The 23,848-nt window shown below is 38.8% G+C and overlaps 1 protein-coding gene across 6 annotated transcripts in view; it reads left to right on the top strand.

Annotated features, from left to right (window-relative positions):
- CPEB3 (cytoplasmic polyadenylation element binding protein 3) overlaps positions 1-23,848 on the top strand; it is a 179,833-nt gene that overhangs the window by 28,744 nt on the left and 127,241 nt on the right. For 3 of the 6 annotated variants that reach the window (XM_046652654.1, XM_046652652.1, XM_046652657.1), the window contains exon 2: positions 9,115-10,133. In XM_046652654.1, the coding sequence (XP_046508610.1) occupies positions 9,126-10,133 (1,008 nt within the window). In that variant the 5' untranslated portion in view covers positions 9,115-9,125. The other 3 variants (XM_046652655.1, XM_046652653.1, XM_046652656.1) reach the window with 3 other exon arrangements.

Genomic DNA, 23,848 nt, shown 5'->3' with positions numbered 1-23,848 from the left:
AATTGCTATTTTGTGGCTAGGAGGCCTTTCATAAAATTGCTGAATGAATAAATGAACTCAAGACTAATGGACAGAGAGGCAAGAAACATAAAGAACCCCAGGTGCTCTCCAGATTGCCCACTAAACCACATCTGACTCACCTGGCTCCCTTTCTGCTCCCTTTTTCCCCTCTTCTGTTCTCAAACTTAGTCTGATCTAGAATTGCTTAACAGGTCCTCACTCAGGAGATGTGGACTTCCTGCTTGTAAATTGCTTTAGGCTTTAACAATCTTAAAAACTTCCTAGGTTATCTAGCGGATATGTAATTTACCGTAGTTAACCAAAATTATTTTTACCCCCATAGGCTGTGAGGTTTTGAAGTTTTTGGCTATTTTCATCTTTGCATTTAGTGTCTCTAGCACAGGAGTGGCATATAGGCAGCCCCTAGTTTATTTCTTTAGCTTAGATGGTCCAGATTTAAGGCTCCCCTGCCTGTTAGGCCAGATTATGCTTTTTTTTTCTTTTTTTACCCTACAGAAGATAGTTAACCTTTACAAATACATGTATATGTTATATAATTTTAATGGAAGTATTACCACAATGCAGAAAAGTGCATAAATCATGTGTCCAATTTTCTGAATTTTCAAAGTAAACACATCTATGTAACAGTGTCCAGTTCAAGAAACAGAATATATCAGCAGCATCCCTGAAACCCCCTTTTGTGTCCCCTACCAATCATTATTTCTCTGCAAAGGTATCCACTATGCTGACTTCTAACCACATAAATTAGCTCTATTAGAACTTTATATAAATGGAATCATATAGTATGTACTCTTCTGTGTTAGGCTTCTTTCACTCAGCATTGTATTCATGCGGTTCATCTATGTCATTCTATAAAGTTGGAGTCTATTCGGTATCTTTGCCTTAAATATTCCATCATATGAATCACAAATTTATTTATCCATTTTGCTGTGGATGGATGTTTGGGTTGTTTCCAGGTTTGGGCTATTAGGAATAATGCTGCTTTGAACATATGTTTGCATTTCTATTGGGTATATATCTAGCTACAGAATTGGTGAATGCTACAGTGTGTGAATGTTTGCTTTAATAGATATTGCTAAATAGTTTTGGCAATGTGGTTGTGTAGTTATACCAAATTATATCTCCACCAGCGGTGTTTGAGAATGAGTTGCTCCCACATCCTTGTTAATGCGTAGTATTGTCTCCCTTTTCCAATTTTAGCCATTCTGGTTTTTTTTATTGCAGTGACCTTGGTTTATAACATTATATAAATTTTGGGTGTACATTGTTATATATTTTGATTTCTGTGTAGATTACATCATGTTTATCACCCAAAGACTAATTACAATCCATCACCACACACATGTGCCCAGTCCCCCCTTTTGCCCTCCCCCCTCCCTCTCTGGTAAGCACCAATCCAATCTCTGTTTCTTTCTTTTTTTTTTTTTTTTTTAAAGATTTTAGTTTCCCTTTTTCTCCCCAAAGCGCCCCTGGTACATAGTTGTATATTTTTACTTGTGGGTCCTTCTAGTTGTGGCATGTGGGATGCCGCCTCAGCATGGCTTGATGAGCAGTGCCATGTCTGTGCCCAGGATCCAAACTGGCGAAACCCTGGGCCACCGAAGTGGAGTGCGTGAACTTAACCACTTGGCCACCAGGCTGGCCCCAATCTCTGTTTCTATGTGTTTATTTGTCATTGTTTTTATCTTCTACTTATGAGTGAGATCATATGGTATTTGACTTTCTCCCTCTGACTTATTTCACTTAGCAGAATACCCTCAAGGTCCATCAGTGTTGTCACAAATGACCAGATTTCATAATTTCTTATGATTGGGTAGTATTCCATTGTGTATATATACCATATCTTCTTTATCCATTTGTCCCTTGATGGGCACATAGGTTGCTTCCAAGTCTTGGCTATTGTGAATAATGCTGCGATGAACATGGGGGCCATTATGGTTTTATTTTGTGTTTCTTTGGTGATTAATGAGGTAGAGTACCTTTTCATATGCTTTTTGGCCATTTGAATATCTTTTGTTGATGTCTCTTGCTTGTATTTTTTTGGGATATCTACTGTTAGTAATTTGTAAGAGTCCTTTATATATTCTGATTGAAAGTCTTTTTTGAAAAATATATATATTGCATATTTCTCCCATTCTATGAGTTTTCACTCTAGTTCTTTTAGTAAACAGATATCCTTAATTTAATTAGTTTATTAAATTTTTCCTTTTTGGTTATTGCTTTTGTGACTTGTTGAAGAAATTGTTGCCTACTCTAATGTCATGAAAATATTTTCCTATGTTCTTCTAAAGGCTTTACTATTTACCTTTTACATTTAGATCTACAATCCATCTGAATTGATTTTTGTGTATGGTGTGGCAAGGGTGAAGGTCTCTTTTTTGCCTTATGGATATTCAGTTGACTCCAATATCCTTTATTGAAAAGACCATCCTTTTACTACTGCAGTGTTACTGTTTTCATAAATCTGGTGACCATATATATGTGGATGTGTTTCTGGACTTTTTATTTGTTCTGTTTGTCTATTTGCTTATCCTTGTGCCAATAATCACACAGTCTAATTACAATAGCTTCATAATAGTCTTGATATCTGGTAGTGTAGGTCTTCTAGGTTTATTTAGTTTTTGCCACCTGGATTACCTTGGCATGCTTGGCCCTTTGCATATAAATATAATTTTAATCCAATAAATACTTATTTAGTACCTATTTATTAGGTGCTAGGCACAGTGATAGGCCAACCTGGTGTCTGGTGGTTAAGATTTGGAGCTGTTACCACTTTGGCCTGGGTTTGTCTCCTGGTCAGAGAACCATACCATCCATCTGTCAGTTGCCATACTGTGGCAGCTGTGTTTTGCTGTGATGCGGAAAGCTATGCCACCAGTATTTCAAATACCAGGAGGGTCACTTATGGTGGGCAGGTTTCAGCGGAGTTCCCAGACTAAGACAGACCAGGAAGAAGGACCTGGCCACCCACTTCCAAGAAAATTGGTCATGAAAACCCAGTAAATAGCAGTGGAGTGTTATCTGATATAGCTCCAGAAGATGAGAGTATGGTGCAATAAAACCAGACAGGCGGGCAGGCCCTGTGGCTGAGTGGTTAAGTTCGCATGATCCACTTTGATGTCCCAGGGTTTTGCTAGTTCAGATCCTGGGCGCGAACATGGCACTGCTTGTCAGGCCACGTTGAGGTGGCATCCCACATGCCACAGCTAGAAGGACCCACAACTAAAATATACAACTATGTACTGGGGTGATTTGGGGAGAAAAAGCAGAAGAAAAAAAAAAAGAAGATTGGCAACAGTTGTTAGCTCAGGTGCCAATTTTTAAAAACCAGGCAGGGTTCTGCTCTGCTATACATAGGGTCTCTAGGAGTAGGAATCAACTCAATGACACTAACAACAAGGCACAGTAATAGATGTTGGGAATTTAGCTGTCAATAAGAAAGGGCTGGTTCTTTCGTTATAGTTGGGAAAGCCACTCACATAGAGTGAGATGAGAAGAGGGCCTAGGATAGAGCTCTGAGGAACTCAGTATTTAAAGTCAGTTAGCAAAGAAGAGAGAAGGAGAGAGCCAGTGAGCGCGCGTGGGTGTGTGTGCCCATAACCTCAAATGTAAGAAAACCAGGAAAGGACAGCATGAAGGAAGCTCAGGGAAAAAGGTATATCTAGAAAGTGTGATCAGTTATGTCAATGTTGCTTCAAGGTCAAGAAAGATAAAGACTGATGGAACATCCATTGGACTTAGCTCTGAGTGGCTATTGTGAACTTTTAATGAAGCAGTTTCTGTGGAGGGCTGGGTGTGTGTCTTTATTAGATTGTAAATTCTTAGATGGGAACAATGTTCCCTGTTGAATTAGTGCTTAATGAATGTTATTTCATGACGATAATCAAATGATCTGCATACCGCTAAACATCATAACGGCCAAAATGGTTTTCGATTTTATACCACTCCTCTTCATATCCATTCTTGCAGCTGATGAAAAAGTAATTGCTCTTATAAATGGAGAATAATTTAATACTTACTCAAACCTTGGCTGTTTTAGAAAATCAAAAACTATACTTCATCCATTCATTCATTTATTCATTCATATATTTATTCATTCATTCAGCAAGCATATATGGAGCAACTACCAACTATCCAGGACTTACGAACATTGTGCTAGACATATAAATAGGGAAGGAAGGGAGGGAAGGAAGCCTAGAAAGGTGTCTTTAGCCCATGAGTTAACTCAATGAGTTAACTCTGCAATCTCTATTTTTACAGCCTTCCATGACTATTCAAAAGGAGCGTTGGTTAACCTCTGTGACCTGAAGACACAATTTCAGAAAGTGCTTCCTTTCTGGTTAAATAAAAAACAAGATTTCAGTAGAGGCCTTTGTCCTTGTTGGGATCCTTTTATAATTTATTGTTTGCTTAGTATTTATTTACACCTTGATATTTATGTTTGAGTCATTTTCTTTTTAGATTTGAGTGCTCATTTTAGGAAAGGAGGAGCAGAGATTAGTTCATTTTCATATACAATAAAATCACATTAAGTGTGGGCAGTGCTAACTATTATCATTTATCAAGGGTCAAGGCCAAAATTTATTTTTCTTCGTTGTGCAAATTATTAGTAGACTTGGACTTTGGGTCAGGTGGATTAATAAATGCCCAAGTAAACCATTTTCAAGCACACCTGAACAACGTAAGAATTTCTACTTTACCATAAAATCTTGACATATTAACTTAAAATAATTTTAAAATTCTATTTCTTAAGTCCTTGTTAGGATTTTATAAGGGAACTTTTTTTTTTCACTTAATTGAAGTACTTGAAAATGTAGAAGTCTGGTAGCTTAGAGAAGTCTTCAGGAATAAGATTAACCTTGAGTTAATCCTTAAAGACTCTGGAATGCAAATGGTAAGCATACCACATTGGCAGAAGTGAAGCTTTCTTTAGCAGGGTAGAGAAAAAATGAGGAATATAAGCTAAGTTCACAGCAAGAATAAGACGACCATTTAGTTCTTTTAAGAAGAACTTTTGGCAGATTGGTTCAAAATGATTTTTTCCTCTTAAATTGTTTTGTTTTTTTCCTTAGAAATAACTAGAAACAAAGACTACTAACTGCTGCAAATTGGTAGGGTCTGGTAGTATTTTAGTTCCAATTGGTGAAGAAGGGAAATAGAAAATTAAGACAGTTTTAAATGGTGCTTAACATTTTTAGTTCCAAGTTCAATCAGCATAGTCATCAACTGACATTTACTCTGAACCCCTTGGGTGAATGGCAGTGAACCAAATCCCACAAGAAATAATATCTTTTGCCTACGTGAGCAAACTGGTAGTTGAACTATTGCTCTCAGAAGCTATAGATGATAATAGTTGATGTTAATATGTGGTGAGATTCCAGCCTTGGAGTCATGAAAGTTAAGATAGGAAAAATGTATACTGAAAAAAAATTTTTTTAATAGAAACTGTATCTACTTTCTGCCTTGGATAAAGAAGTCACTGTCCCATGGAGTGAAACACTAAACATGTCAAATTATTTTTTAATATTTCACCAAATATTATTCCAGCTCAAAAGAGTTGAATTTTATTTGATCACTGTATGAATAATGCAAGATAAACTTTCATTTTGACAAGTAAAATAAGGAGATGAGTTGATTCAGAGCATGTCAAGTAGAATCTTAAAATAAGTGATTTGTGCCTTCATTAAAAATTCAAATACAAAGAAATCTTTGTGGATAAGATGTCAAAAATTTGTAACTGAAATCTATTTTTACCTGACCTCCAAGGTTAATATTACATTTAACATTAAGGGTTTTTTTTCATTCTATAATACTAAAAATGTTTCTTTTAAGTATGGTCAGATATTAAGTATTTATCTTTCCCCAGTAGGCTCCTCTTCCCTTTTTAATTTTTCCCCACCCGAATCTCTTTCCCTTTGGTGGAGTTCTTATTGCTGGCAACCCAGTCATTACCATTCTAATACCATTTAAGGTAGCTCTGCTGGGTTTATTTATTTTGAGCCCTACAATCTGGCTTCCTAAAACAAGTTGACAAACCAGTTTATTTTTCCCCCTTTTCGCTTCAACACCTCGTGATTTACATTGGTTAGGAAGATATAATGTAATCCGGGCACAAGCTCTTCCTCTTGGAATCAATATTTTCGAGGCTTCCTCCTTTCTTGGCTGAACGTGCTTAAGTCAGACAGAGTACCTTGTGAAGGACTTCAGCCCCCACAGTTCCCTGTGTGCGCATGCCCTCTCTTCTTACAGTTGTCAAAGTGCTTTTGCCAGAGCGGTCACATAATCAACCTGAAAGAAGAAAATAAATACTGTACACTTTTAAATTTTATCGATCCTTAAAAACTGGACACTCAAAGGTAACTGCTACTAAGAATTTGTTACTTGAGATTGGGTGATTGCATGTAAAGGAAAATCTATTGTGTGTGTGGTGGGGGGAGGGGAAGGAGGTATCTATTTCTCGGACTTGCTGTAAATAAGAAAAAAGAAAAAAACAACAAAAAAACCCCCACCCAAACAAATAAACTATATAAGCAGTTACTGAGAGACATTGCATGTTAACTTTGTAAATGTTATCTTAATCTATTGCTTATCTTTTGTTTCAAAGGGTCTTATTTATTAAAGATGGGTCTTGACCTTGACAGAGTGAATTTATGCAGAAAGTGAAATTTATATCTTTAAGGAGCATTGAGAAGAGAAATGGATGTTTCTTTTATGATAAATTTTAAAAAATTCAATTACAATATTAATTATAGCCTTTATAAAATATTCTGAGTCCAGCTTACTTTTTGGCTTTTTTGCCTTATACAGCATTAATTTTTCCACCAGGAGCATGTAGTTTAAACTGAAGGCATTAACAAAAAGCATTGATACAAGCATTGGAAAAGCTGAGTGACATTAAAATTATAATCAAATGCATATTTCAGCCATGATGATATGGCTATTGTAAAGACAACTCTAGCCCACTGGAAGCGACTCAAATTCCAGATTATAATGGTTTACTGCAGCACTGCTTTAACTGAGTGTGAAAATGTCTCTTTCTATGACCATTTCCTTTGACAGCATTAGAACTTTGTGCTGTTGTCAATCTAAGCTTCCCTTGCCTCTTTGTGTCATATTTTACAATACTGATCAAAGCCATTGTTTAGACCAAGGGAACTGAGGAACATAAAATCAATCTTAAGTAGATTTTATTGGTAGTAGCTGGCAATTTGTGATGTATATCATATTGGGTCTTTTTTTTGTGGGGGGTAAAGCAGGGAGGAGTAGGAAGGAGAGGAGGGTGGCTGTGAAACATTTCCTTAAGCCCGCTATTTTGTCTATGTATGAAACTTTAAAGTGAAAGATTAACCATTTTAAAGATAGCCTTTAATAAAATAGTAGAACTACTTTTAATTCCATTTCTTGGTCTGACATATTTTGCATAATATTTAAGAGCGGTAGCATCTCTGTTATCCAATACATTTATTTTACAACAGTTATTATCATGAGGATGTCCAAAGTCAGAGCTTCTGTGTGTATCTGAATACTCTTTCACAAGTGTCCTAAGATGCTTCTCCAAGTATCTGAGTTAATTAACTGCATTAAACCTATTAATAACTTTGTTGCAATTATACCGAATCATCATCTAAAAATAATTATATGTTTGGTCATATGCTTTAACATTTCAAAATATTTGTTTTCAGGGTCTCAGCACTATAATATTCATATATTTAAAACAATATGTTCTAAGGGACAAGCTAACTCAGTGATAACTGTGTGTATGGAAATCTCCTGGTTTTGAGTGATTACTATTTTCATCCTTGAATGAGAAAATAGGCTATATGGCAGAGGTGAATATAGCCCTTCTATGCAAAATGGAAAATGCCATACACTCCTTATATGGCTAAATGAAGCAGTGATAGCAATGCACTATAATTACAATGTATGAGAATTTGGGACTTTGTACTATGCTATTTTTAACACTTTTGCTAGCATATGGTAATTCAGGGTCTTTAAACCATCTTTCACTGCTAATGCTAGTGATAAGAGAATAGATTCTAAATTTGCCGGAGTCTTGTGACCAAGGCAGCAGCAGGAGGATTCAAAAATGAAAATCTGGCAACCCCAGAATTATCTTGACTTTCTACTTAAATCTCAGAGGGATTTTTAAAAAGCCACACCCCACCCCTTCTCACAGTCAGTGCCTGTCTGTCTGTCTCTCTCTTTCTGACCTCAAATCCAACCAGAACATTTCTCCACTCTGCAGAGAAATTCTCAGGCTCCTGTTGAGACCTGAACCACTGAGATGCCAAGAAATCTCTTGTGTGGCAGAATTGGAGACAAGAAAATTGGAAAATAAGCAGAAAAACTCTAATCCTTAGAGTAACAAGAAGCAAGCACTTCCAAACGTTTCTGTAGATTTTTACCTCTTTAAAAACGGTGGTTTTTTATGTCTCATAACAAAATGGAGTAGCTGCAGCTACTGGGAGGCCAGAGAATGATTGTGCAGCTGAGACCTCCTCCTAACAAATGCCAAGGATTTCCTCCCTCGTGGCTCGCTGCTGCTAAATGAAACAATTATCAACGCAAGAAGGCAGTTCGCTAATCAAGAGGGATAAGATCGCTGTTTCTTTAAAGTGCCTGCACAGGGAAGGGGGAAGAAAGGGTCGTGTTCGGTGTCTTTTTAACCTTGCTGAAGGACGCAGCAGTATTTATTGACGTATGCAAATAACTGGGGGAGGGTGGTGCTTGGGAAAAAACAGGAACCAGAATCAGTTTCTCATTGCAGGGTGAACGCTCTGAGTTCCGGTGAAGGGAAAAGAGACGTGGCGAAATTGCTGTCTTTCTGTCTTATAAGCACATCTCTCATTAATACAGAAAAGGAACCAAGACATCAGAAAGGGTGAAGACGCTCTCACAGTATTTTTAGAGACCTTGCGCGAGCCCCCCCACCCCAGCTCGACCTGTTCTTCTAAATGGGAGATTATGGATTTGCATTGCAATTGGCTAGGAGCGGAGGCACTGGATTTTCGCAAGTAAAACACCCGCCCGCTTCAGCGAGGGGCATTAACGATCACATTGACAATAACGCGTCTCTCTTTTTTCCCGTTTCAGCTGCGCAAACCATGCAGGATGATTTACTGATGGACAAAAGCAAAACCCAGCCCCAGTCCCAGCAGCAGCGGCAGCAGCAGCAGCAGCAGCAGCAGCCCCAGCCCGAGCCCAGCGCAGCCGAAGTCCCGTCCACGCCCCTCTCTTCCGAGACCCCCAAGCCAGAGGACAGCAGCGCAGTGCCGGCCCTCAGCCCCGCCGCGGCCCCGCCGGCCCCCAACGGCCCCGACAAGATGCAGATGGAATCGCCGCTCCTGCCGGGCTTGAGTTTCCACCAGCCCCCTCAGCAGCCGCCGCCGCCGCAGGAACCCGCGGCGCCGGGCGCGTCACTGTCGCCGTCCTTCGGCAGCACCTGGTCCACGGGCACCACGAACGCGGTGGAGGACAGCTTCTTCCAGGGGATCACCCCAGTCAACGGGACCATGCTCTTCCAGAACTTCCCGCACCACGTCAACCCAGTGTTTGGAGGCACCTTCTCCCCGCAGATCGGCCTGGCGCAGACCCAGCACCACCAGCAGCCGCCGCCACCCGCGCCACAACCCGCGCAGCCCGCTCAGCCCCCGCAGGCACAGCCCCCGCAGCAGCGCCGGTCGCCCGCCAGTCCCAGCCAGGCGCCCTACGCTCAGAGGAGCGCCGCCGCGGCATACGGCCACCAGCCCATCATGACCAGCAAGCCGTCCTCGTCCTCGGCTGCAGCAGCCGCCGCGGCCGCAGCCGCCGCCTCCTCCGCCTCGTCCAGCTGGAACACGCATCAGAGTGTGAACGCCGCCTGGAGCGCGCCGTCCAACCCGTGGGGTGGCCTGCAGGCAGGTCGGGACCCTCGCCGGGCGGTCGGCGTGGGTGTGGGCGTGGGCGTCGGGGTACCTTCACCACTCAACCCCATCTCGCCGCTCAAAAAGCCCTTCTCCAGCAATGTGATCGCGCCGCCCAAGTTCCCCCGCGCGGCCCCACTCACCTCCAAGTCCTGGATGGAGGATAACGCTTTCCGGACCGATAATGGTAACAATCTGTTGCCATTTCAGGTAATGCTCCAGTGCACCTGCACACACCTTCCTTGTACCCCCCTTCGCTTTACCCCTTCTTCTCTTTTAATCGTCCGTTAATTTTGTTCTTTAAAAAAGTCAGTGATGTCCAGCTCCCCTGTCCCTTTGCAAAACCCTCAGTTCACTGGGGTATACCACTACCTGGGAGAAGGGTCGGGGAACATTGTGACTGCTCAAGGAATCGTATTTATGCATCCTGACAAGATAGAAAAGGCCCTTTTTCTTTTAGTTTATTTTTTCCTTCATCGTGCTTGTGCCTATTATTTTGACCTTCTTTGACAAGTAAAGCTGCAAGTGTATGGCAAGGTGCCTGCATAGTCCCGGGATGAGTAGGCTGAGATTCCTGTCGTTTTAAGTAGCTACACATTTCTGGTTATGCAATCTCGGTCTCAGGGTGCCGCCTGAAAGGCGTCCACTCCCAAACCACCCTGGCCCTGCTCTTAAAGAGGTTAACAGCCCCTGAGTTGTGCTATTTCAGACAGTTGCATATGCTCAATTAAACTAATGTGAACACATGTGTTTATGTCTCGCTAAGGTGCTGGCATCATTAATAGCAATCAACATATTGCCCCTGCTGGGAAAATTATGAGTGTGAGATTCCAATAAACACCGGAACTCTATCAGGGACTGAGATGGAAGAGTGGAAATTCTAGGGGTAACCCTTCATATGTTATCTAGGAGAAGGACTTAGAAATTGTTTTTTTCTAGAGGAAAGAGACAATAGGACACGACCTTCAGAGCCATATTGCAATGGAGTCTATTTACTAGCTAGCACTGAAATATTTAAAGCTGCAGTGTCCTTCAATTGGGTTATTTAAGAAGACAATGCAGATCAATTACACCATTTGAAACCCTGCAAAATGAAAGTCTTGCAACTTTAATGAAAAATGAGCCTTGTGTCTTGGTGTTAAATGCCAATTAAAAACCCAGGAAGTGCCCCAGACAAAAAGGTTGAATGGAGTGTGCGTATTCTGTTCTTGCTTTCTGATCCAGCTCATGGCCACATCAGTTGGCAGTGTTCTGAACATCTTGATTTGCAAAGGGGTAGTGAGGGTGAGTGTTCACTGGGGGCTTTTGTTCTCAGGCAAACATTTATCCTTCACTTACGAATTGATTTGGCCATAAGCTTCTAGGCTCAGTTAAAAAAGAAAAGAAAGAGAGAGGAGGGCTTTGGATAAGACCCAATTTGGGTGGTCAAGAAAATGAAACAGAAATCCTTTGAGCATTGCTAGAAAACTGCAGAACCGACATTTGACAGAGGTAGTTTAAAGCATCAGGTGCAATTGGAACCTTCGTTTTGTTGCTCTTTACAGTTCAGATGTGATGTTTGGGGTCGCTCCCATCTGTGAAGGAGGAGACAGGGTTATTGAGAAGAGTATGATTCTCTAGGCTAGAGCAACGATTTTTAACCTTGACAGTTAAATGGGGCTCTTGAAACCCGTAAACTGTGTACATGAAAGTTTTTAATGAGAGAAGATCTTACCAAATTTTCACAAGGGTCCTTCAGGAATGGAAGGTTTTAATATTAAGGTGTATTTCTCCCCATTACTCTAAAGTTTGTTTATTTTAATAAAATAAAGAGACGCCGCAAAATGGAATTAGTTTGATAGGTAGAGAAAAGGAGGAATCCACTTTCTGGAATTTCTCTATGTGCTTTTTTTTGGAGGCAGTAAAACAGGGAGGCTGCAATTGGTAGGAGATCTCCTCTTTTTCTAACAGTCTCTTTTTTTATTCTGACGCTCCCTACCCAAGTCCAGTCTTAGAGGATAACCTAAAATCTGATGGGGAGGTTTGGGGTTGGGGAGCTGATGGTGTAGATATTGTCTTTTTCTAGGAGTTGAATCTGAATACCTAGTTTTTGATTAATTATGTCTGGAAATGGGGACTGGGGAGAGATTAAATCCATAAGATTTTTCCAAAACTGATATTGACAAGGAGTGTGGGGATTGCCAGTTGTTTCTCACTGCACCATTTACTAGTGATGCTAATGAGAGCCAGACCAACTGGATTGAGTTGGGGCTCTTGTCTTTTCATCCCTGGTGGTACTACTGAGTAGGCAAAGATGGCCAAAAGATTTGTAGGAGGAGAGATCTGATTGAAAATTGAGGATTATGTATTTGACCTCAGGAAGAATTACGTGGACTTTATGTCTCGTTTCTTTTTCTTACTTAAAATGGAACTTCAGGGCTTTGAAGCAATGTTAGAACCAGAGTAGGAGTAACCTGGTTGTGTTTTAGCTTGGAGCGTTACCAGACTTAGTTTGCGTTGATAAATATATCAAGGATGTTTAAAAAACAAAACACCTTGAGTCTTGTGTGCAGAATTTTATGTTTGTGCATTTATTTAAACAATTTTTCCACAAAAGGGAGAAAAATAGCTTAAGTAGTTCTAATGACTTTAAAGAAATTTGTTTATTTTGACAAATAGGATTTTTTTCTTTAAATTGACGAGTTTATTTCCAAATCGGCTTAATTTTTTATTTCAAAGACTCTCTGAGCTAAAAGGGGCTTTCAACAGTGGTCTACTTTAATGTATCTTAATATATATATTTTTAAATCCAGGCCCCCCCCAACCCCTGCATCTCCCCAGTGCTGCTTCACTCTCTTTTGCCAACCAACACAATAGATTTTTTGAAGCTTTACTTCTGTGGTTTATATTGTAAAAGCAATAACTGTATTTGAAGGTGGTTTTTCACACTACACATGTTTCCTTATCCCTTTTCCTCAATTCTCATAAAATTGATTGGTTTCCCTGGGTTGGGGTGGCTGCCTCCTTAGGTATTTCTTGTATCTAAAAGCTGCTTCATTTCTGTGAATAAGGAAACTGAGGTCCTGAGAGGTAGAGTGACATAACTTAGGTCCTAGAGCTTTGGCTAATTTTCTTCATGTGTGTCCTTTACTTCCCTGTAGTACTAGTATTGTCAGGTAGAGCTCATTTTAAGTCAGATTCTCTTTGGACTCCATTCAAAGGGACTTAGTTATGAAACTATCTAGTGAGTTCTCTATCTGGCTGATGCCTCTTAATGGTGTACCTCCCACCAACAGAGCTCGAGAACAGTGAGGCACTCCGCAGGGGAATTATGCATATGCATCATTCTGTATTTATCTAAGATGGAAGCCTAGGTATGTAAACGGACTAGAGCAGAGATGTTTTCTCTATGTAGTAAATTTGGATTTAAATAGCATTGTTGTCCATAGAAATTTAGAAGGGACTTTTGAGAGCACCTACTCCACCGTTCTGCTCATTTTCCAGAGGAGGAAATCGAAGACCTAATATGTGAAATGGCTTGCCCAAGTTCAGGGGCATAGTTTCTGCCAGAAGCGGGCTTTGGAGGCAGATTGCCCAGGTTCACATCTCAACTCTGCCAGTTAACTGGCTTCATAATCTTGAGCAAATTGTGTATACATGTTGACTCTCAATTTCTTCATCTGTGAAATGGGAATAATAATAATTTCTTGCTTCATATGAATTAAAATGAGAAACTGCCTGTAAAGTGCTTAGCACAGTGCTTGGCCCATAATAAAGTACTACATAAATGTTGAGTTATGATTTTTGTTATTGTAATGGTGACCAGAGGCTCTGTGTGATCTTATCAAGTATGGGTTACCAATTTTTTATACAGTGCAATCCGAATAACCCCAAACTTCTACGTAATGTCATTTAGTCTTTTTTCCTGTCTTAAGGTACCCTCTGGTTACTGTAACAATATGGTAATCCACCATTTATCTGTGGGGCAGGCTATGTGCTAAACACTTTGCATGTAGTTTCTCACTGGAACTCCTTCGAGGTAGAGGACTATTATTATCCTCATTATACAGACAGAGAAATTGGGGATTAGTGCATTTATATTATTTGCTCAAGATCACACAGCCAATAACTGACAAAGTTGGGATTTGAACCCAGGCAATCTGCCTCCAGAGCCAGTGAAGGCATATAATATCTTGGCTATAATACCTCTAGGACATCAGTTTAACAGTACAGTGTAGAAGCAGAAGACTGGCCTGAATCTCTACTTGACCTTACGCTATACCTTGGAAATTGTGTTTTAAAAAAATTTTGTATTGATAGAAATGGAGGAAGAAAAATATAGTGCCCATATGTATACTACCATTTAGATTTAACAGTAGTCAATATTTTTTCTATTTATTTACTTAATTTATATATTTTTGGAAAAAATTTCAAATTATGTTGTTCTTTTTGTCTACTTCTTTGCCTTTATCCCTTTCCTCTTTCCCTATCCCAAATGGAAAGTGATTGTATAGATTTTATATTTTCTGGCATAAGTCTAGTTAAATGTAATTTAGTGTTAATTTTGCTGGTGGGTTATCTATAACAGAGGAAGAAATTCCTTACATGAATTCATGGGAATATAAATTATTTTTAAAAATAAATATGCCTTTTCATAATAAATTTTGAGGAAACATCAATATTTTTTAACCCATCTACACTGCTTAAAAAAAAAAAATCGTTTTTAGGAAGTAAAATAAATCATCTAGTTACTGCTTGCTTTTGAATAAGGATAGTATGACCTAGATTTAAAACCCGAGACTCTTCTGTAGTTGGTTTCTTAACTACTGCTCTAACACGAAACCGCTGAAGGTCCACCCAACCTCATAGACTGTTTCAGAACCTGTTGTGGCATGGTTAATGTGAATGCCAGCAAAGCCACATTATCTGTATTCTATTTAAAAGAGGGATTGGCTAGGAAATATTAGGAGGTTTTCTGTGCTACTGAAAACATTAATCTAATAATATAAACCGTATATTTCAAAACTGCATGTTGAAAAGTAGTCAGCTTTAAACTCTTCATGACCTTGCAATGAGTTGATACAAAAGTACACTTTCAGAAATGTAGTGTTTTAAAATATTCTCTGTGACACAGTTTCCTACTTACATAGCTTTCTCCGTTGGTTGACCTATTTTGCTGTCTTTCAAGGGCTGCACAATGTGTAATGCTTGTCCATATGGAACTTGTTGTCATTGCTTAGGTGGTTTTTGTAGTGTTTTGATCTGCAAGTATCAAAAGATTATGGCTTTGTTTGCTACAATATGAAAAGTTTGATTAAGCTGTGTGGATTTTACTGAGGAAAGAGATGGAGGCAAGCATAGAGTAGTGGACAGCCAATGAAGCTTGGAATGAGGAAGACACTGGTTGAAGACTCAACTCTGTCACTGGTGACTGGGGTCAGGTCATTTATCTAGTGATTCTTTTCTGCAAAAATGGAGAGAGCAAGCCTATCTTCTGCCTTTGCTTTATGAGAAAATGTGTACAAAGTGTTTAGAAAATTAGCTAGTGTTATGGTTCTTAGATGCCTGCTTAACAACCAGTAATTATAGTCAGTTATAGTTTAATAGAGGAAATATTGTTGATTGTAAGTAGTCCAGAGTTAAGCACTCTTTGATAGCATCTGGAAGTGGAGAGGGGCTAGAAAGATGTGTCTAGCAGGGATAGAAGAGTAAGGAAAGTCTCTTTGTATGTTATGGTGATTGCTTGTCCTAGAAAGCCAGTCATGGTAATCTGAGGGTTAGGGAGCATGGGCTTATGTCACAAGGATGGTGTACATTTGTAACTGCTTGCTTCTGCTTATGGCTGACTCACCAATGCAAGTATAAGAGTTTTCCTTGTTCTATGAACATTTTAATTGGTGGTGAGAGAAATACTTAAATTCTTAATTTCCTGACTGCTACAAGTGTTGATTTTGGTAGTTCTAGAGCTACAAAGGCTCTAATAGTTGAAGCTCGTTATTGCCACTTCCCTGAAGACCGTGCCTGGCTCTCTTAAGGGGCCAATGTGGTTGTCAGTGACAGAATTCAGTATAAAGCCCCAAATTTGGATGTTGAGAGTTGGAGAATATAGCCACAGCTTCAAAGGGGGTTTCCTGGGGAGATGGCTGTGCTTGCAGTAGTCACCAGCCTCACAAGGAATTATCCACAGCTAGTCCTTAGACTTTGTAGATGGCTTGTTTTGTGGGCTTCTGCTTTGGTTCTATTACATTTAATTTTCATATCCTTTAGTGTTCTTTACAGGTGTGGGATATGTGAACTTCTTAATGTGAAACCATTCTAGTATTTGTATTTTGACTTAACTTGAAATAGAAAAGTAATAGTCAAAATAATACAATAAATTAGCATCTTGGAATCAAGCCTACTTTTCTCTACCCCAAAGCACTATTATATAATTCTCAGAAATAATAAATATATGATATGAATCCTTGTTGATAGACTTCAGAGGAGAGAAAAAAAAATGGGCATGAAACAGCCTTTATATCATTTGAAGTGATCATAGAATTAATGTACATGTGTGGAAGGAAACATTGTGTACTGACAGACAAATATCTTCATTCCTCAGGCATTCAAACCTATTTCAAGGTCAAGATCAGGTACAAGAGAAAAAAAGTAATTCCCTATCTTTAGTAACTCAGCGCAGCTAATTAAATGGTCAGTGCTACCAAATGAACCTGTGTCTGGAAGTTCATGAGCGCCTGACACTTAGTAGGTGCTCATTAAATGAATGAATAAACATTTAAACACAAGTTGCTATAGTTTTGTTCTTCCTTCAGTACAGTATATTAAACATTTTTGAGATAGTTTCTCCATTGTAGCATTTCCTTACAAAATGTCCGTAGAATATGGAGACATAGGTGAATGTACATAATGTCATAAAGGACGTCTTCAATTTCTAAAAATAGAAAATATTATCTGTGTTCCCAGACTTTATAGACATCCCATAGTTTCTGGGCTGTCACTCTGTATTTGTAGGTTTGGTATGCCAAGTAAGCAGGGTTCTTGCTTTGACATAAAAGGTTTTGGCAATCAATAGATGAGAACACTAGCTTACATCCCATGAGCTAAATTTTTCTTTGCCTCTTCACTGTTAATTAGTTCATTCTTGTGGAGTTAATTTACCCTGTCATGGTGATCTGTTTTGTTCCTGACTTCCAAAATCAAGTTGTTAATGTTGCAGCTGATCAGAATGAGAGTCGGGATAATTCTGACAATAGCACTTAGAAATATTAAGGAGAAAATTCTTTCGTCTAAGAGGTTGACTAAGAGTGGTTTATAGTAGGCCTGTTCAGCTAGTGTTTGTTAGAGGAATGTGAGATTGGAAAGCAGAGATGTAAAGGGCAAAAGACTTTCTATCTTAAATATATGGTAGGGTTTGGGGACTGATTAGGGATTGAAATACTTCAGAGGAAGCATGTTAGTGATCTGACAATCTAACTCCCTACTCAAAGTCCAGAAGACCTAGTTCTTGGGTTTCAGATAAGCAGCAATTAAAAAGGACAAGAGGTAAACGTGCCCGGAAGCCCCTCTCTTTTGCAGTCTGCCATGGCAAATTTCCTTTCCTCTTTTGGACTAGAGAAATATAACCCAGCTATGCAAGAGATTAAAAGTAGTGAAGACCAGTGAAGTTTATGAGATTGTGGGGAAAGGCTGAGAGACAGTTTTTGGACTGTAAAACTGTTTTTATGTGTTTGCATTTGATTTTGTGGCTAGACTATTCAACTCTTTGCCACGTTCTTGTTTAAAGCAGTGGTAATCAGCAGTAGAATGTGAGTTCAGATAAACAGTTAAGAAGGATAGCATAGGCAGTATTTTTGTTAACTACATATCCATTACAGAGTTCCCTGATCAAAGAGATGGGATTTACATTGTTAAGTTTCTTTTGGCATCTTCACTCGCAGTCGTAATCCATGTACTCAAGCTTTTGGATGTTGTATTATTTTTGATGTTCTTCTGCAAATAGATCCAGCTGAAAAATACAGGGGACCCTGAATGTCAAGCACTGGCCTTACGCTTTTGATATAAATTATTGTATTTAGTCTTTACATGTTCTTATGATTTAGGAATTATTATCCTAATTGAGACTCGGAGAATATTACCTGACTAGTAAGGTGACAGAGCAGGAATGGAAATTTAGGTCTTTTGACTCTATGTCCAGTTTTTCCATTCTACTACACCTGCTTCCTTCTTAGCTTGTCACTCATCATCTTTCAACATGCTTTTGATGTTGCAGTCTTTCCCTAGATCTTCCCTGATTCCCATGATCCCATATTGTCTTTATAGCATTTGTCACTCTTTGAAATGAGCTGGTTTATTGTGTTTTGTTTCTCTACGCTAGAATGTGGGCTGCGCAAGGGCAGGGACCTTTCCACCACAGTGTTCCCAGGGGTTGTGACACTACCTGGGATGTTTTAGGCACATGGTAAATATTTGTTGAATCTATTAATGATTTACATTTACAAGTGATTGATTAGGCATTTATTGGTCATTTGCACGTAGCCAGCAATGTAAGAGTAATTTCATTTTATAAACATTTAACTGGCCTCTACCAGAGGTCAGTCATTAGAGATTAAAGCTGAACCATATTCTGTCCTCAGACAGCTCCCTTACAAATGTGAATTAAAATATAGGATGATAAGTTTTGTAACAGTATGTGATATGCACAAAAAAGAGAATGTGTACTTGAATCAGAGGAAGGAATGATTAAATTTGTTGTGTGTGTAATTGGGAAGGCTCCAGGAAAGTCTTCACAGCTTAAAATATTTTCAAAGTTTTTATGATTTTGAGAGTAATACATATTCACTATTTAAAATTTGAAGGGGGAAAATTGCCTGTAATTCTGTTACCCAGAGATAGCACTCTTAATCATTTGGTGCATTTTCTGCCAATTATCTTTTTTTTAGTGTGTATGTATAATGTATTTTATATAGTTGAGATAGTTCTGTGTAAACAATTTTATAGCCACTTTTTTAGCTTTTCAAACATTAAATTTATAAACATTTTTGTTGCATAATATTCCATCACAGGAATCCATTGTAATTTAACAAATTATTTCTATATTTGGAGGATTTAGGTTGTTTTCAGTATTTAATTATTAAATGTAATGTTGTCATGAATATCTTTGGGCATTTTAAAGCTTTATTTAGAGCTGAAGGAGGAGGGTTCCATAGGCAGACCAGGGGATTTGGGAAGGGATTGCAACAAAGAAGATTTGTTTTAAGCAGAGGGAACAGCAGGTACACAGGTAAGGGCAACATGGTGTGCTGAGAGAGCGGAAGATTCAGGGTAGGGGTGAGGCAAATGAGAGATGGAGCTAGAGAAGTAGGTAGGGGCCACATCACAAAGGACATTCCAGCAGTCTGTGCCTTCAACTTTGTCCAATAGGGACTTTGCAGGATTTTTTTTCTTTTTTTTGCGGAAGATTAGCCCTGAGCCAACATCTGTTGCCAATCCTCCTCTTTTTGCTGAGGAGGACGTGCCCATCTTCCTCTACTTCATATGTGGGCCACCTGCCACAGCATGGCTTGACAAGCGGTTGTAGGTCTGTGCCTGGGATCTGAACCGGCAAACCCCAGGCCACCAAAGCACAACGTGCAAACTTAACCACTGCACCACTGGGCTGGCCCCAACATTGAAGGATTTTTAAGCTGAGAAAGATAGCCATTGTAAGGCTTTTAATTTGGTAAATGAAGTGATCACATCTTTGTTTCAGAAAGATTGTTCTGGGCATAGATTGTCAGGTACCAAACACAGGCAGGGAAACCAGGTAACATGTAAGGACCTAAAGTGATTGAGAAGAAGGGACAGACAGATTTGAGAAATAAATTAGGAGGCCGACTAGAAGGACTAGTGATTTTTGGATGTGGGGAATAAAGGAAAAGGAGGAATTTAGAATGATTCCCAGGTTTTGGTTTAGGCAGCTGGGGGAAAATGATCTAGAGGTGAAAATGCTTAATAGCGGCAGATTAGAATTTTCATGACTCATGAGCCAGGTGGATTTAGAGTAGAGGAACTTCAGAAAGAAGCTGTGTGTTGAGAATATTTGAGCAAGTGATCTGACATCTGTTATCCACCCATGGTTTTGTGTGCCTCTTAATGCATGGGAAGGAAAACCTTATTAAGATAGATTACTTCATGAACTACTTATTAGAACACTAAATCTGAGAGCAGAAATAATTACCATTCTAAATCAAGAGCTTTTTCTGATTCAAGCCTGATTTCTTTTTGATTGTACCCTGAGAATTAGAGTATGTGTTAGCTGATTAGTCATCTTGTTTATGGGTTACAGCCTGGTATTGCAAAGATCTATAAGGAATTACTAACCAGTCAATTATATGGGAGGATCACAGGCAACAAGAGAAATGAAACCTGGTATCCTTTATTACTTAAGTTGAATAAATTCACTTCAGAGGTCAGTGGATGTTATTAGCTTGTCTGAAATATCATTAATAGGGTCTTAGCAAAGTTGAGATTAGACCTTATGGAATTTAGTTCTGCTGTACTAATACAATGCTTAGTTTTTTAATGGGTGTAAACATGATGAAATGCTTTGAAGCTTAGATTCCGTAGAGCCACAGGGAGATGAGCTTTGTGGGAGGGTGGAGGGGAGAGGAGATGGGGACAGGGTATAAGAACCATTAGAATTGCATATTGCTTATTTATTTGTATTTCTAGTGAGAGAGGTGGGCTATAACATTTATTAAATTTCCAAAGGAGTCCCTAACTCAAAAATGGTTAAGAATCACAGATATAGAGTAAAAGCACTGCTACATAGCACCCAATAAACATTTAAAGGATTTTAAAAACTTAGGCATCTCATAAAATTTCTCTTTCTCCCTCTTCATAGCTGAGAGAAATTCTTCCTAACTTTGAGAACTTTCTAAATAAAAGAGACTCAACTCCTCTTTTATCTAGCTCTTTCTAGAGCTTTCAAATTGCTTTTTATCATACAAATAATTTTTTGGCATTCATTTCATTGGTTTACATATATTAAATTAAATCACATAATGACAAAAATACTAGCATTACAAAGGTTTGGAGACAAACCCACCATCTTTAGGTTAGCTTACAGCTCATCTAGGAGGACAGAAATTTATGGGCTTATTGGTCACAGGTATTGAGTGTACTATGGGCATTTTTCATTTTTATTTATTTATTTTTCTTCTTCTCCCAAAAGCCCCCAGTACATAGTTGTATATTCTAGTAGATCCTTCTGGCTCTGCTATGTGGGACACAGCCTCAGTATGGCTTGATGAGCAGTGTTACATCCGCACCCAGGATCTGAACTGGAGAAACTCTGGGCCGTGGAAGCAGAGCGTGTGAACTTAACCACTTGGCCATGGGGCTGACCCCTTTGGGCATTTTTTATAGGAAGATGAAACTCATGGGTTAATCTGGAAAATCAGCTAAGCAAAGCTTCAGCTATAGTAGATGCTTGTGTTTGAATGAATAAATAAATGGACTAGAAAGTTTTGATTCAAGAGAGAGATGTTTCATTTCTGGTATAGGAGGTACAACTTCAGATGAATTGCTAATATACAAATGACCTTCTCTCCTTAGAGGAACATTTCCATTCTCCCATTCACTCCTTTATTGTTGCTATGACCTTAGAAGCCCTATTCCTACTATTGTAACCTAGAGAAGAGAGTAGAGAGTAGAGCTAGGGGAGTGAGTAGAAGTTGGGAGTTTGTGGGGTAGAAGAGCAGTTGTCAGTTAGATCTTGATGATAGACCTGCAACTCACTGAGAGAAATGCACCAGACTTTGTAGTTTTCTTTTTGAAACAATGTTGGCTGCATGATGTAGGTTTTTCTGTTTAGTTTTGTAACCAATTATCTACTTATAGGCTAGTGTGGAAACCTAATCATCATCTGTTAGTACTTAGTTTCTGTTGGTAAAGAGTCATTTTAACAACAGAGCATTTTGGAATACAGTTTGTTTAAGATGTATAGCATCAAGGACTGGTAAAAACAATTGACCAAACTTTTGCCATTTCTGAACTGTTTTTTAGCATCATGTTTTACATATACCTAAATTAAAATAGAAAGACCCTGTTTTGTTTGTTTGTTTGGAGAGGCGATGGGTTTTTTTTTCAACATGACAGTTTAAGTTGAAGCTTTACCAGGCACCTCATTGCCAACGTGCTCATCAAAGGGCAAAAATTATCTAGAGTAAAAAAAGGACTTTATTTTTAAAATCTATGTAATGATAGTATCAAAATAGTTGACTCTGGTTAAAAAATAGTTGGCCCTTAAGCTGCAAAAACACAATCTAAATACTTTGAACCATTTTATAATCCTGATGAAACATAATATTTTGCAATGTTTGTCAAATTAAACTTTGTGTTGATTTTAAGCAGAATAAAGACAGACTAATTGTGCTAACGCTTCAGGCTGTTGCAAAGTAAAACTTTGGTGAACGGAAAATTTTAAACTCCGCTTTCAAAGGCTTTATAAACTTAGAAGATTTAGGGTTGGGTGGGGAGATTGATTTTATCATATTTTGACCTTGAATTCCTCAACATTCCAAAGACATAAGCTCATCTGAAGGTAGCAAAATTATTTACTTAACGTTTTAGAGCTTACTGGCTACTTCCTATGTATTCGCCAGTGTAGATGATTCTAATTGACTTATCAATTTTGGTGTGATCTAGTATATGAAATATTCCAGAGTAGCTGTTTTAAAGTTGGTGAATCATGCAGGTATAACACAAGATTTTCATTTTAAAATATAATGGGATATTTGATATTCTAATTTAGGCCTAGATTCTGTTAAATGTGAAATATAGAAAGAGACTTAAAGGAAATTACAGGTTAATGTCAAAAATGCAAGGCCTGGAGTGAGGAGGAAACGAAAAAAATCTCTTGATAGTGAATATATTCCTTCACACTAAGGGATATAATGGAGGATTGAAGCACACAGGGAGTTGGAGTGACACAGGGAGTTAGAGGGACATAAATAATAGAGAATGTATTGAATACTGAGACATGAAAGGACATTGAAAGACTGTGAAGAAGATTTCAACGGAGAGGACAAAGCTAGGTAAAAGGATGCTTCAGCTTTTGTTACACTAATTAAATATTCAAAAAGGCAGCCATTTTATACTATCCAGGAAGTTAAGCACTTGCCCATTTTATATTCCAGTTTTATACAAGCAAGCCATAGGCAAGTAAGCTGACCTCAGGGATTTATATGAAGTTTCTTCTAGGGAATGTCATAAGCAAGTTCAAACCCAATCTTTTAATCTCCTGTGACGTGATCATAATATTCATGATGCCCCTAAGGCACTTCATGTTTGTTCTAAACCATCAAAGAAAGATAGGCCCTGTGTTCAGCATAATTTACATTGTGTATATTATTAATGATCTAGTCTGATGACTTCTCACAGTAGTCAGTATTGTAAAAAGACATGTTCTGTTTACCTGTGTTCTATAGAGACAGCTGCAGAAATCATCTATGCTGTGCAAAATTCTTATATACTCTTTTATATATTTTACCTTCATATATAATAGAGCTATAGAAATTCATGTGTGCTATGCTGTTAACTGGAGTTTGCATGCAGTAAGCGTTTACAATGCACATGATATGTTCTTAGACTGGTGTTAGGTCTTATGGATGATGCAAATTATCGGAATCCTGTCCTTAGAAACTAACATACATGCAACAGAGCAGTATATGAAAGCAAGTACCAGCTTGTGTGATGTATTAGTTGCCAGGAATGGTTAAGGAGGGGCAAGAATAATTTAGCCTAGGGGCCGGCCCGGTCGCACACCGGTTAAGTTCGCACATTCCCCTTCTCAGCAACCCGGGGTTCGCCAATTTGGATCCCGGGTGCAGACATGGCACTGCTTGGCGCACCATGCTGTGGTAGGCGTCCCACATAGAAAGTAGAGGAAGATGGGCACGGATGTT

This window comes from Equus quagga, chromosome 2 (genome assembly GCF_021613505.1).
Source record: "Equus quagga isolate Etosha38 chromosome 2, UCLA_HA_Equagga_1.0, whole genome shotgun sequence".
Classification (NCBI taxonomy): Eukaryota; Metazoa; Chordata; class Mammalia; order Perissodactyla; family Equidae; genus Equus; species Equus quagga.
This window is presented reverse-complemented; position numbering and strand designations above follow the sequence as displayed.